Below are 15,102 nucleotides of genomic sequence, written 5' to 3'. Positions count from 1 at the left end.
GGACTTGTTCACAAAAAGTTTAAGTACAGGCAAGCTCGAAAATTTTCGCTGTCTGCTCAGCACAGTGCAAAGAATGAGAGCTGACATTGAGGGGGAGTGTTGAGAATCAATGTCAATTGTAGGTGAAGTAAGTGGAGGTTGTAGGTGAAGTAGGTGGATGTTGTAGGTGAAGTAAGTGTGTGGTGTAGCTTTCATTTGGTTTGCTATAAATACCCAAGTCCTAAAGCATTGTAAATCATCCAAGGAGAAACAAAGCCTAGAGCTAAATAAGAAAAGCTTTGCTAATTAGTTTGTTTTGTGAGCTTTCTTTAAGAGTGTGCTCTATTTTCTTCTTCTTGGGATCATTAGAGTTATCTTGGATACTCTTCTTATTCAACACGTGGTGGTTTGAATGCTTAGTTTGGTGAAGTTGTGTGCTTTTGTTTTGGATTCGTACACGATCTACTTTTGTGATTTTGTTACGTTGCAACTGTAAGGGTTTGAGTGCGATAAAGCGCGTGCAAAAATCACTTCCCTATCTAAATCTCTGTATATTAAACCTATCATTAATCATAAATCGCTTATATAATTGAAATCCACGGAATCGAATCCCTAAACCCATAAAAAGAAAGAAAGAAAGAAAAAAAAAAAAAAAAAACACTCATTCCAAGTTGATTTCATGATAAGTTAATCAAGAACTCGATCGAGGATTAATCTGAGAAAAAGAAAGAAAAGAATAGACGATGAAACCAAGTCACACTGCCAAGAGGTCAAACTCAAACTTTTCTGACCAGAAACATTAGAGACATGCTTTTACAATTACCACGATAAGCGTTAAATGTAAAAAAGGAAAAAACTGAGACGTGAAAAAAGAGTAAAAAACTAGAGTATCAACCGTCCTTTAATTATCTACCTTCTACTGTACTGGTGGTTATTTCAGATATAGTTTCTGGCTTACTAGAAGAAGAAGCTGTGCTGGATTTGCCTCTCCTTGTGAGAAACCCTGGTTGTTTAGGAGATGGAGAGGTTGCAGTATCACTGTCAAGCAGGGTGATAACGTTTGACATGGCGGGCCGATCGTTTGGATCTTCTTGTACGCATAAGAGGCCGACGTTGACACACTGGATAAACTGGTTTTTGTTGCAACTTTCGTCCAAAGTCTTGTCCATTAAATCCAGCACTTTGTTTTCTGTCCAGAGGCTCCATGCCTGAGAAAATGGTAAAATGGTAAAATACGAGAATGATGCACGTGTAAATTGGGTTTAAAAATGGATATGAAATATTCGACGCACTTGCTGTCTTACATAATTTATGAGGCTGAAAGTTTGTTCGGATTGGTAAAAGCCTGTATTCTTTTTTCCGCTGATTATCTCAAGAAGAACCACGCCAAAGCTAAAGACATCTGATTTCACTGAGAAAGTTCCGTCCAATGCATACTCCGGAGCCATGTAACCACTGTATAAAAAAAAAAAAAAAAAACTTTGTAACTTATGCAGGCACAAAAGCACTTCCACCTAAAAGGGTCAAGAATATGAAATCATAGACACAAAACTTAGTAACTTACTAAGTTCCAACAACAGTGTTTGTGTTTGCCTGAGTTTCCTTGCCTCCAACAATCCTCGCCAAACCGAAGTCAGATATTTTGGGGTTCATCTCCTCATCTAGAAGAATGTTGCTGGTTTTCAAATCTCTATGAATGATCCTCAATCTGGAATCTTGATGAAGATAAAGAAGCCCTCGAGCGATTCCCAAAATGATGCTAAAACGCATCTCCCAGTTGAGAAACATGCTTTTTGTATGATCTTGCAGAATTTCCATTTTCCATATAGAGAAAAATTTAGAAGCTATCGTAGTTAAGTCAATCAAGAAATCATATCATGCAGTAAAAGATAATGAAAAGAGGAGTTGGAACGAACCGAATATAAAGAAGTCTAAACTTTTGTTAGGCATGTACTCATAGAGTAAGATCTTTTCTTCTCCTTTCATGCAATATCCCTTAAGTCTAACAAGGTTTCGGTGTTGAAGTTTGGCAATCAGCACCACCTCATTCCTAAATTCCTGCAAGCCTTGTCCTGAAACCCTTGATAGCCTTTTCACCGCGATTTCTTGGCCTCCAATAAACATTCCCTGGCAACAAAATTGTTGATAGTTAAGTTGTTTTCAGATTTCCTTAATTGTTTTTGTATTGTCTTATATGACAAGTTTAGGTTCTGGATCCATTTCCTTTCTAAGGTCTCATATGTCCTTGTAATAGCCATGTGTCATCATCATATTGATGACCTACTATGTACGGCTAAGATTGGATTTAGTGTTTAAAAGAATGTAAAAAGGAATGTTGGTTTTATGCTCTGGAAAGAAACAGAGCAGCCGCATTCCATAAAGAGAAGAAAAACAAGCAGAAAGCTTACTCTTTCTTTTCCAGACAGTTTCAAGTTTTCTTCCCTGTTCTTCATACTTCAAAACTAAACCCAGAAATTAAACACTCCATCCATAAACTTCAACATGGTATCAAGAGCACAGGTTTGAATTTGAATCTGGGCGTTGTGAAATCGCGAAGCACAAAAAGGGGAAATCAACGAAATACCCCAATCTCTGACGGTTTAGTCTCAGATGGCCGGAGCCGGAGGTGGTGAGCTACGAGCTCCCATTTTCAATGGAAGTAACTATGATTTCTGGATGATCAAGCTGCGTACGATCTTCATCTCGCAGGATCTCTGGAGACTAGTTAAAGAAGGGTATGAAGAACCTGAGAAAGATGAGGAGGATGAGAAAGAGCTTACAGCAGCTGAAAAACTAGCACTGAAGGACAACGTCACCAAAGATGCAAAAGCACTAGGACTGATTCAAAATGCAGTCTCAGATGATATCTTTCCTCGCATAGCTCAACAGGTAACCTCCAAAGCTGCTTGGGATATTCTAAAATCAGAATTTGTTGGTGATAAGAAAGTAAGATCTGTGAAATTGCAAGGGCTTAGGAGGGAATTTGAACATCTTAGAATGAAGGATGATGATTCTTTATCTGGGTATGTATCTAAACTGTTTGAGCTTGTGAATCAAATGAGGTCATATGGGGAAGAAATTTTTGATCAAAGAATTGTACAAAAGCTTTTGATTAGTCTACCTAGGAGCTATGATTCGATTGCAGAACTTATAGAGGAAACCAAAGACACAGATACAATTAGTGTGCAAGAAGTTGTGGGTTCCTTGAAGTCACATGAGCAAAGACTACAAAGGCATGCTGACTATGGTTCAGAGAAGGCTTTTTCATCCTTGAGTATCAATCCCAGAGAAGGACCAAGTTCCTCATATGGGGGTAGCTCAAAATTCAAGAACAATTGGAAGAACAAAGGCAAGAAAATGGATGTAAAATCTGCAAATGTCCCAAAGAAGGAGAATCAAGGTGAAGGAACAAAGATTTCCTGTGTTCACTGCAACAAACTACATTATGGAACCTGCTGGTTTAAGGGAAAACCCAAGTGCCATAAATGTGACAGATTTGGTCACTTGGCAAAGGACTGCAGAAGCAAAATTGTACCTGCAGCAAATTATGCAAATGAAGTAGAGGAAGAGGGAACTATGTTTTATGCTTGTCACTCAGCCTCTGTGGTGAAAAATTCTAGTGTATGGTATGTGGATAGTGCATGTAGCAATCATATGACTGGCCATGAATCCCTCTTGATTGAAGTGAACAGGAATGTGACAGCCAAAGTTAAGATGGGTACTGGTGACTTAGTTCAAGCTGTTGGAAAGGGAACATTGGTTATTGACACCAAACACGGAAAAAGATTCATAAAGGAGGTCATGCTAGTGCCAGGACTAGATGAAAACCTCTTGAGTGTAGGCCAAATGGTTGAACATGGGTACTTCTTGGTATTTGGGGATTATCTAGTGGATATCTTTGATGACAAAACCTTTGAGAACCTCTTGGCAAGGGTGCGAATGACCAGCAATAGGTGTTTCCCTATGACACTTGAATATGGAAATGAAGTAGCTAGAAGAGCAACTGTTGAAGAGACCACTTGGAACTGGCATAGGAGATTTGGGCATCTGAATTTCCAAAGTCTAAAATCTCTACAACAAAAGGAAATGGTTTATGGGCTACCTGAGATAAAAGATACATCCAAAGTTTGTGAAGGGTGTGCTATGGGTAAAGCTCACAGAGAGGTATTTGACAAGGAGAAAGCATGGAGAGCCACTGTACCTCTAGAATTGATCCATACTGATGTATGTGGACCAATGCAAGTCTCTACCATAGGAGGTAACAAATACTTCCTAACCTTTATTGATGATTACACCAGGATGTGCTGGGTATACCTGATGAATCTGAAATCTGAAGTTTTCAATATCTTCAAGAAGTTTAAGGCCATGGTAGAACTACAAAGTGGATTCAAAATCAAGAAATTGAGGAGTGATAGAGGGGGAGAATACACCTCCACTGATTTTTTGAAATTTTGTGAAGATGTTGGTTTGGAAAGACAACTCACAATTGCCTATTCCCCTCAGCAAAATGGAGTGGCTGAGAGGAAGAATAGGACAATTGTTGAGATGGCAAAGGCTATGATACATGAGAAGCATTTACCATATAATTTCTGGGGTGAAGCAGTAACAACTGCAGTCTACATTCTTAATCGATGTCCTACCAGATCACTTCATGAAGTAACACCTTTTGAAGCCTTTAGTGGCAGGAAGCCAGGAGTCAAGCACTTGAGGGTCTTTGGCTCTATATGCTACTATCACGTGCCTAGTCAACTAAGGCACAAATTGGAGGAATCTGCAACAAAGGGAATCTTCATTGGGTATGGAAAATGTGAGAAGGGGTATAGAGTGTATGACCTGCATTCCAAGAAAGTAATATTGTCAAGGAGTGTCATTTTTGATGAGAACTTAGCTTGGAATTGGGAAACACAAAGGGAAATGTCTATTTCAGTTCCACTGAATGTTGAGATCAATGATAGAATCACTGAGCAAGTGGAATCAGCACCTGCTTCAGATCAAATACAAAGTGAGGACACTACTGGAACACAAGATTCAAGCGTAAGGGTCCAGAATTCAGCAACTCCTACCTCTACACCGGTTAGGCTAAGAAGCTTAACTGATATCTATGCAAGGTGCAACATGTGTATCATAGAACCAGAAAATTATCAAGAAGCTGCAAAAGATAAAGCATGGCAGGCAGCTATGGATAATGAGATCTCCATGATAGAAAAGAATGAAACTTGGGAATTGGTGGACAGATCATCATCCAAGCCGGTCATTGGAGTTAAATAGGTATATAAGATCAAACTCAATCTTGATGGTTCTATACAAAAACACAAGGCAAGACTTGTTGCTAAGGGATATTCTCAAAAGCCCGGAGTGGATTTCAATGAGACATTCGCTCCAGTAGCAAGGATGGATACTATTAGGACACTAATAGCTCTTGCAGCCCAGAAAGGTTGGAGATTGTTCCAACTTGATGTCAAATCTGCCTTCTTAAATGGAACTCTACATGAAGAGGTCTATGTAGACCAACCTGAAGGGTTTGTAATTCAGAATGCAGAAGAAAAGGTTTATAAGTTAAGGAAGGCATTATATGGCCTAAAACAAGCACCAAGGGCCTGGTACGAAGAAATTGATGCATATCTCATCTTATGTGGATTTGAGAGGAGCCCCAGTGAACCTACACTTTATGTTAAGGTAAGAAATGGTACTGAAACTATAATCATCTCAATCTATGTGGATGATATAGTTTACACAGGCAGCAGTGAAGAATTGATGTCAGAATTCAAGTTTGACATGATGAACAGGTATGAAATGACAGACTTGGGACTACTGCACCATTTTCTTGGCATGGGGATTCTGCAAAGTGAAAAAGGGATCTTCATTGGGCAAAAGAAATATGCTCTAACTCTGCTAGACAAGTTTGGTTTGCAGAACTGTAAACCAGTGAGCACACCACTGGCTACAAATGAAAAACTTTGCAGGAATGATGGAAGTGAATCCACTGATGAAGGAGTTTACAGGCAGATTGTGGGCAGCTTGCTATATCTAACTGCCACTAGGCCTGACATTATGTTTGCTGCATCACTGTTGGCAAGATTTATGCACTCTCCCTCCAAGAAACATCTTGGAACTGCCAAAAGGGTCCTAAGATATATACAAGGGACCATTGATTTTGGAATTGAGTTTGAGAAAGGAAAGAAAGCTGTACTAATAGGATATTGTGATAGTGATTGGAGTGGGTCTGAGGATGACATGAAGAGCACTTCCGGATATGCATTCACATTTGGAAGTGGTGTGTTTTCTTGGGCCTCTGTGAAGCAACACAGTGTTGCTCTCTCAACTGCAGAAGCCGAATACGTCAGTGCAGCTGAAGCAACAACTCAAGCCATTTGGCTAAGATTTGTGTTAGAAGATTTTGGAGAAATGCAGGCAGAAGCTACTCCACTTATGTGTGACAACACATCAGCTATAGCCATGACTAAAAATCCAGTCTTCCATCAAAAATCGAAACACATAAATAGAAGGTACCATTTTATCAGAGAAGCTCTGCAGCAAAATGTGATTGACATCATGTACTGCAAGAGTGAAGACCAGCTTGCTGATATTTTCACTAAGGCTCTTCCTAAAGCTCGTTTTTGTTTTCTCAGAGATCTACTTAGTGTGAAATCAGTTAACAACTTAAGAGGGAATGTTGATAGTTAAGTTGTTTTCAGATTTCCTTAATTGTTTTTGTATTGTCTTATATGACAAGTTTAGGTTCTGGATCCATTTCCTTTCTAAGGTCTCATATGTCCTTGTAATAGCCATGTGTCATCATCATATTGATGACCTACTATGTACGGCTAAGATTGGATTTAGTGTTTAAAAGAATGTAAAAAGGAATGTTGGTTTTATGCTCTGGAAAGAAACAGAGCAGCCGCATTCCATAAAGAGAAGAAAAACAAGCAGAAAGCTTACTCTTTCTTTTCCAGACAGTTTCAAGTTTTCTTCCCTGTTCTTCATACTTCAAAACTAAACCCAGAAATTAAACACTCCATCCATAAACTTCAACAATCCCTTACATATAAATTTACAACTAACCACAACAGATAAACATTAATGACAACAAGTGATGCTATATAAAGTTGATTCGAGTGCAAAGGAATGGTAAACAACTGTTCACTTACCTTGTAAACAGGCCCGTATCCCCCTTGTCCAAGCTTGTTTGCATTTGAGAAATTATCTGTAGCGTCTAGTATAGTTTGCATATCAAAAAAAGGTACATCTATACCTTCCTCTTCCTTGAACTCGCTTGTGTCTATCAACTCCTTGACTCTCCTTTCACTATCAAACTGTCCTCGTCTTATTTGATCTAATACAGGGAATTGAAGACATTTATTCACATCAACTATGAACAACTCTGCAGATCTTTCATGACAATAACGCATATAGAAAAGCAGTTACCTCGTTTGTTGTTAATATTTCTTCGCCATATATAAATGGAAATGACGATGCACGCCAGAAAAATCACACTTAAAAGCACCGCTACAATTATAAGAGACAATGTCAATTTTCTTCTCGTATGCTCTTCTTTTGGTGGCCCTAGAAGATTACCTTCTGCAAGAAAGAAAAGAAAATATTTTATATTGTCATATAATCATTTTTACTGTATTGTACAATGTAAAACGATTCTGCAGCACTCATATCAACATAAAAATTTGATTTGCAAGAGGGCACATGCATGACCAAAATTTTATGCCTAACATGATATTTTCACCTTGAGTACATCTTAATATCAAGCCATTCCATCGAAAATTGGTTTCGCACAGGCATCTTTTCTTTCCATCTTGTGCACGCTTGCAAATTGAATGTGCCCAATCCCTGCAGTCTGCAGATGTTGTACAGGTTGGTTCCATTGGTAGCTCCCAACGCATCCCCACTACATTAGGACCTCCGGATGATAGTACTTCAGAACTAAAATTACCCAGGTCAGCATTACACGGACTGATTACTTCAAATGGAAACGATGGATTGATCTGCAGATCAGCCCCTCTGTTTCTAGGATCACAGTTATCTACATTTTCGGTCTGGAAGCCTTGGATGAAAAATCTCTGTGTACTTGGGTTTATGCTAATAACTGGAAACAAGGTCTCATTCAGTCCCACAAAGTTAACCTGACCTGTGAAGTCGTTGCACTTGAAACGGAAGTACATGGGGTCACCGCAACCCAGTCTTGTGCTCAGGGGATAAGGAATGATGGTTGTGCCACAAGGCTTACAGTCTCTTACAGTTGATTCTGCGCAAGGTGTAATTAATTGACTGTCATAACGAGCTAAGAAATTATCACTACCTCATTTATGTTCACGTCGAATAATCTCATGCTTTTGCAATTATGTTCAAAAAGGTTAACCCCGCTTTTAATCAAAGGTAAATAGAATCATGCAACTGAAGTTCTTTCTGAGTTCTACTTTTTCGTTGGAAATGGTTTGATCATCTAATTCACAAAGTAAATAGTTATGCCATCCACACATTCATTTGTTAGTTTCGGGAAGCTTCAGAGGAAGAATACCTAAATCAGATAATGCAACACGAACAGAGAGGTCCTGGCCCCCATCAGTATACTCTTCTTCAGGATTATTTAGATCTCCCACCTTCCATATTCTGCACGATGAAGTAGGCCCATGCGCCTGCCTTCGAGGACTATAGTTTTCAGATTTTGCATATGAATAAGCCTTGCACTGGCACTCATTTAAGCACTGGTTCCTGCATTCTGTTTCACTAACGTTGATATGTGAATCTGGGTTTCCCACTTTCATCTTCTTCAAGCTCAAGAAGGTATAATTCTTGTTGTTGTCACATAATGCGGACTTTCTTGTGCATCCACCTGAAAAGTCTCCAGAATTCCACTGCTGTGGATACAGGGGTTTGAAACCTGGCAAACATTTGCACAGAAACGGCATATTATTAACATTGCAACTGCCAAAGTTGCCGCAAGCATTAAACACACTGCATTTATCTCTTGGCGCCCACCAATACAAATGCCACTGTTTTGTGGAATTAATCCACTTCCAAAACTGTATCTCTCCAGTAATGTTAAGCACCAACCTTGCATATTTATTTTTATTCAGAATGCTGTTGGAATTTCGAACATTCTTCCTGAAATTTGATAATAAGTCACTAACTTCAAGGAGCATTTGATCAAAGCTGTCAATTGTATCAGATGCCCGTTCTCCGCCTTTCCAGTACGTGATCGACTCTAAATTTGTGATGACATACTGGTCCTCTTTATCTGGATCTTGTTTGAAGCTGAATTGCCCGCTTGCCGGGTCTTCTTTGCCTGTCCACGAAGTCAACACCAAGCTTCCACCCATCATCATCCCAGGAATGAATGTATCAGTTGGACTTTGAAAGCTCTGCCATAAAAATTTCTCTGCCAACTGATCATCCCCACTGCTTAGAACAAGGTTCCCGGAATCCATGAGCTTCGCAGTCCGTGCTGAAGACTTGGATGTTTCAAGCCCCGTTGACCAGTAACTCTTTCCAGTAGCATCCAACACTTGGAGGTCATCATCTCGGAGTGCAAGGAGTCTGGTACCAGTGGAATTGAGAACTGGCTTTTCTCTGTTGGCAACCCATACCACTGTCCTCGGACTCAGTTGGTGATACCATATGCCAACATATCTTTGAGTCCCTTTAGGCGAAGGGCTAAAGAATCCGAGTTCAAATCTTCCTCCAGATGAAACAAGAGTTTCTGATTCATTCATTGGAGTGCCGTCTGTTATTGTATCTCTAGCACAGCAAAATGGGTGAGATGAGCACAACAAGACTGCTACTGCATATGAAACGAAGATGGAAAACAGCATGCGATTCGCAAACCATGCAACCTCGTAATTTGATCTTGTTAACCTCCCTCTGGGAAACATCATTAATTAAGGAGAGGCTACTGCTACCAAAAGATTGACAACTTAATTAACATATATCGTAGAGAATGTTGATCCTGTGGCAATCATTCAATGCTGCCTGGTTGAACAGTAGTTGGCACAACGTGAAAGTCAAGGTCGTCGAGTTCTTTTTCAACTTTTCTTTGTTTCCACAAATGTCGATATGGCTATGGCCTACATGTATAGAGACTGAGCTCAATGATTGCAAAGTGGCAAATGCACGGTCACGGTCGTCGAATTGTTGTATATCATCTCTTCTTCGTGTCCACAACTTTATTTCTCGCTTTCCCTCTTATTTTGTAAATGGCTTTTTTTTTCTTTTTTTCATTTTTCTGTTGTACAAGAATAGTCAATAACGAGACAATGCATATACATTATCCAGCGTCCATAGTCCAAGCTAATTTATCCAAAACTTTCGATTTTACCGATGCATGCAATTTGAAAGATAAATAAATAAATAAATAAGAATTTAATTTGGGTCTTCATCTTCTTTGGGGAGTATATGGCAGTTATGCAGGGCGAAGCAGTTTAATTTTGTGCTTTACAAGGAGGTAAATAAGCAAGATTAAGAAGTAATGACTAATGAGGAGCATACTATTAGGAAATCGAGAATGCTGTGGCGGCCGGCGAGTGAGTATCTCCACCTCCGATGCTCGGCCAATTGCACCACCTCACTCCGAGGCTGTTGTTGAGAAGCGAACCGTGAGCATGAGGATGACGATCCTGTCAGCACGGGCGAAGCCACCCACAAGGCTAAGGTGGGCTGTAGCTTAGGGAGGTTTTTTGTAAGTGTAGTGCTTTTTACACGCTCGTTTTTATTTCTCACACATCTTTCTCAGTTTTCGTCATTCGATGGAATAAATTATAAGATTAATGGCAAAAAATTAATAAGGATGTGTGGATAGCACTATCTTTTTTTTAACTCATGCTTTAATGGCTTATGTTAATGCATGTAGCCTACAGAGCCCACTCAATCCCAAAACAGGTTAGCATTTCATGTATATTTAGTAGAGGATATGTAATAAATAGAACTTTTTATGCTAAAAATAATAAACTAGTTCTATCTCCTCTCCCCCTTCTATCATATTCGTTAAAGAAAAAGATCATTTACTCTATGCAATTTAACCTCTGTACTTCTTACTCAAGAAAAGAAAAAGAACTTTTTTTAGTTCACAATTAAATTCCTATATTTGCAATTCCTTATTTTTCGTTACCGATTTTCCAATGAATGTAACTATTGGTACGTTCTTAATTGCTTTAATTACTTCTTCTTGATTTATTTAGTAGGTTAATTATTTATATGGTCCTTGAAGTTATCTGTTAGGGTTATGATTTCAAGAATTGTTTATATTCTATTATGGTTTTTATATTGATTATTATATAATTTTATATAATAAAAAAATAAACATATGATTTTATAGTACTAATTTCAACTAACTCACCCAAAAAAAAAAAAAAAAATCATGGCTCCGCCCTTGCCTATCATCCAGAGCCCCATTGTCGATGGCTGTTATTCCTTGTGAAAATTAAATTTCCCTTCAATTCTCAGTGCACCTTGAGGAATACATATGCAATTTTGGAAAATTTTTGGTGGCATCGATAGTTATGCTGGGCTTCAGCAGTGCAGGTTCGAACCCAACTATCGGCCATATTAACCTTTGGGCTTCGGATTTGGCCCAACATTTTTGTACTAGTGAAGTCGCTTATTTAGCCCTGTAACTATTTCCATTAGTATCCAACACGTGGACGTTACAGTCTTGGAGTGCAAGAAATCTGAGTTTTTTTTCCTATTTCTTTTGGCGAAGGGGTAAAGAATTCGAGTTCAAATCTTCCTCCAGCACAACAAGACTACTATTGCATACGAAATGAAGATGGAAAAGAGCAGGCAATTCACAAACCTTGCTGCAATGACGTACCTTGATCTTGCTACCCTCATACTGGTAAATGTTAACCTTGTTGCAATCACTTTGTGAGAATGTGGGGACGAAGTTCCACTTTGATGAGGGACGCAAGGGTTTATAAGAGGTTGAGCTACTATTCATATTAGTAATTGATTTTATAATGAAACATTAATTTTTTTCACACTCAATGCTATCGCGAATCTTTGTGTCCACTCCTTCACTTTCTATTAGGATATTACACCTCATATGCACTTTTCATTTTTCGTTTCGACACCATATCCCAATACTAAAGTCAGATTTTTGCAAAGTTCTTAGTTTTATAACAAAGTGGTATATAAAAAATTGGTACATATTACATAAAAAAAATATAAAAAAAAAAATTGTACGAATCCTATATTCAAGAAAATAAAAAATAAATTAATATATGTTTAGAATTTTGTAATATTAATCTTGGGAGATATTTTGTTTACACCTTTTAACCTTACACACACTACCTTTAATATCTAATCATAAAATTAAATAAATGGAACAAAATAACGGACAATATTTAACAAGAGTTTCGAGAAGCTTAATTAAGGAGAAGCTTAATTAAGGAAGTAAATAAGCAAGATTAAGAAGTAATCGCTAATGAGGAGCATACTATTAGGAATCGAGAATGCTGTGGCGGCCGGCGAGTGAGTATCTGCACCTCCGATGCTCGGCCAATTGCACCACCTCACTCCGAGGCTGTTGTTGAGAAGCGAACCGTGAGCACGAGGATGACGATCCAATCAGCATGGGCGGAGCCACCCACAAGGCTAAGGTGAGCTATAGCTTAGGGAGGGTTTTTGTAAGTGTAGTGCTATTTATACGCTTATTTTTATTTTTCACACAACCTTCATAGTTTTCGTCATTCAATGGATAAATTATAAGATTAATGGCAAAAAATTAATAAGGATGTGTGAATAGCACTATCTTTTTTTTAACTAATGCTTTAATGGCTTATGTTAATGCATGTAGCCCACATAGCCCACTCAATCCCAAAACAGTTTAGCATTTCATGTATATTTAGTAGAGGACAGGTAATAAATAGAACTTTTTATGCTAAAAATAATAAACTAGTTCTATCTCCTCTCCCCCTTCTATCCTATTCGTTAAAGAAAAAGATCATTTACCTTATGTGATTTAGCCTTTGGACTTCTTACTCAAGAAAAGAAAAAGAATTTTTTTTTAGTTCACAATTAAATTCCTATATCCGCAATTCCTTATTTTTCGTTACCGATTTTCCAATGAATGTAACTTTTGGTAAGTCCTTAATCGCTTTATTTACTTCTTCTTGATTTATTTAGTAGGTTAATTATTTATATGGTCCTTAAAATTATCTGTTAAGGTTATGATTTCAAGAATTGTTTATATTCTATTATGGTTTTTATATTGATTATTATATAATTTTATATAAAAATAAATAAACATATAATAATGTGGTACTAATTTCAACTAACTCACCAAAAAAAATCATAGCTCCACCCTTGCCTATCATCGGGAGCCCCATTGTCGATGGCTGTTATTCCTTGTGCAAATTAAATTTCCTTTCAATTCTCAGTGCACCTTGAGGGGTACATGCAATTTTGGAAAAATTTTGGTAGTCGATAGTTATGCTGGCCTTCAGTAGTGCAGGTTCGAACCCAACTGTCGGCCATATTAACCTTTGGGCTTCGGATTTGGCCCAACATTTTTGTACTAGTGAAGTCGCTTATTTAGCCCATTAACTATTTCCAGTAGTATCCAACACGTGGACCTTACAGTCCTGGAGTGCAAGAAATCTGATTTTTTTTTTTTCCTATTTCTTTTGGCGAAGGGGTCAAGAATTCGAGTTCAAATCTTCCTCCAGCACAACAAGACTACTATTGCATACGAAATGAAGATGGAAAACAGCAGGCAATTCACAAACCTTGCTGCAATGACGTACTTTGATCTTGCTACCCTCATACTGGTAAATGTTAACCTTGTTGCAATCACTTTGTGAGAATGTGGGGACGAAGTTCCACTTTGGTGAGGGAAGCAAGGGTTTATAAGAGGTTGAGCTACTATTCATATTAGTAATTGATTTTATAATGAAACATTAATTTTTTTCACACTCAATGCTATCGCGAATCTTTGTGTCCACTCCTTCACTTTCTATTAGGATATTACACCTCATATGCACTTTTCATTTTTCGTTTCGACACCATATCCCAATACTAAAGTCAGATTTTTGCAAAGTTCTTAGTTTTATAACAAAGTGGTATATAAAAAATTGGTACATATTACATAAAAAAAATATAAAAAAAAAATTGTACGAATCCTATATTCAAGAAAATAAAAAATAAATTAATATATGTTTAGAATTTTGTAATATTAATCTTGGGAGATATTTTGTTTACACCTTTTAACCTTACACACACTACCTTTAATATCTAATCATAAAATTAAATAAATGGAACAAAATAACGGACAATATTTAACAAGAGTTTCGAGAAGCTTAAAACGACACTAGTTATATTTCCGAGTAATGCTATTTATACCACATTTTCATATCATTTTATGTGGCATTCGATGTGGACATCCACATCATTTGAATTAATCAGATTTTTAAATTTAGTTCACTATTTAATAAACTAATAATTAAAAAAAAAACTAATTAATTAAATGATAATTGTGGTATACGAAGAGTTTTTCTCTTTCATTTCCTTGAATTTTGCAAAATTTTCAAATAATATAATTGTTCACATCAAATATCACTTAAGATAGTATAAAAATATGGTATAAAAACATGGTATGTCTTCAATCTTTGTTACTTTTCCTAATTCGACGACTGGCTATTGGCGGTTTCTATGTTGAGCGCGTCGGCTTGATGATTCTTATCTATTATAATATTTTTAATAAAAAAGTAGGATAGGAATTGAGGACATGATTCGCAGCCGCGAAACGCAAGGCTGAAAATCGCGCTATTCGGGGATTCGGGACCCACAGTACACGTAATAAATAATCAAATCTTGCGGGTGCAGACCCACGTGGTCCGATGGCTCAAATTCCGCCACGTAAGCGAATAGAATCTCCTCACATAGAAATACGCCACCTGGATGCCATGTCAGCCAGATTTTCGAAAATATCCTTGCGATTCTGCACCAACCAAAGGAGGGAAAAGACCGAAGGCCCCCCCCGCGTGCACATACAGACCACACAAAGCTTTTGTTCCCCCAGGAGCCGACACCTGGCGCCGCGGAGCACCACAGCCTCCGCCTTTGGTCCTATTCCCCTTGAAACCTTTGGACTATTTTGAATTTCTGCAGCGTTCTGCA

General features: G+C 37.9%; 1 protein-coding gene and 1 long non-coding RNA gene across 2 annotated transcripts; one reads left to right on the top strand and one right to left on the bottom strand.

Annotated features, from left to right (window-relative positions):
* Positions 1 to 716: 716 nt before the first annotated feature.
* LOC137739443 (G-type lectin S-receptor-like serine/threonine-protein kinase At4g03230) lies at positions 717 to 9,959 on the bottom strand. Its single transcript, XM_088700545.1, has 8 exons — positions 8,510 to 9,959; positions 7,718 to 8,236; positions 7,405 to 7,557; positions 7,128 to 7,312; positions 1,896 to 2,106; positions 1,544 to 1,781; positions 1,284 to 1,434; positions 717 to 1,187 (listed from the first exon to the last, which is right to left on the bottom strand). The coding sequence occupies exons 1-8, from the start codon at positions 9,864 to 9,866 to the stop codon at positions 885 to 887; spliced, it is 3,117 nt and encodes a 1,038-aa protein (XP_088556671.1). The 5' UTR covers positions 9,867 to 9,959; the 3' UTR covers positions 717 to 884.
* Positions 9,960 to 12,377: 2,418 nt separating this feature from the next.
* LOC148694103 (uncharacterized) lies at positions 12,378 to 13,903 on the top strand. The gene is made up of 2 exons (XR_015966180.1): positions 12,378 to 12,584; positions 13,620 to 13,903. It is a non-coding gene; the product is annotated as an uncharacterized LOC148694103 (long non-coding RNA).
* The last annotated feature ends 1,199 nt before the right edge of the window (positions 13,904 to 15,102 follow it).

The sequence above is a fragment of the Pyrus communis genome, chromosome 9 (genome assembly GCF_041283825.1).
Source record: "Pyrus communis isolate YQ-2024b chromosome 9, ASM4128382v1, whole genome shotgun sequence".
Lineage (NCBI taxonomy): Eukaryota > Viridiplantae > Streptophyta > Magnoliopsida > Rosales > Rosaceae > Pyrus > Pyrus communis.
This window is presented reverse-complemented; position numbering and strand designations above follow the sequence as displayed.

What these genes read in the sequence shown, in the direction of transcription:
- LOC137739443 (XM_088700545.1), bottom strand. Translation starts at nt 9,866, where the DNA reads ATGATGTTTCCCAGAGGGAGGTTAACAAGATCAAATTACGAGGTTGCA. An exon ending in GATACGGGCCTGTTTACAAG is followed by an intron (nt 2,107 to 7,127) that starts GTAAGTGAACAG and finishes TTTTGTTGCCAG; the next exon opens with GGAATGTTTATTGGAGGCCA. An exon ending in CTTTCAGCCTCATAAATTAT is followed by an intron (nt 1,188 to 1,283) that starts GTAAGACAGCAA and finishes CCATTTTCTCAG; the next exon opens with GCATGGAGCCTCTGGACAGA.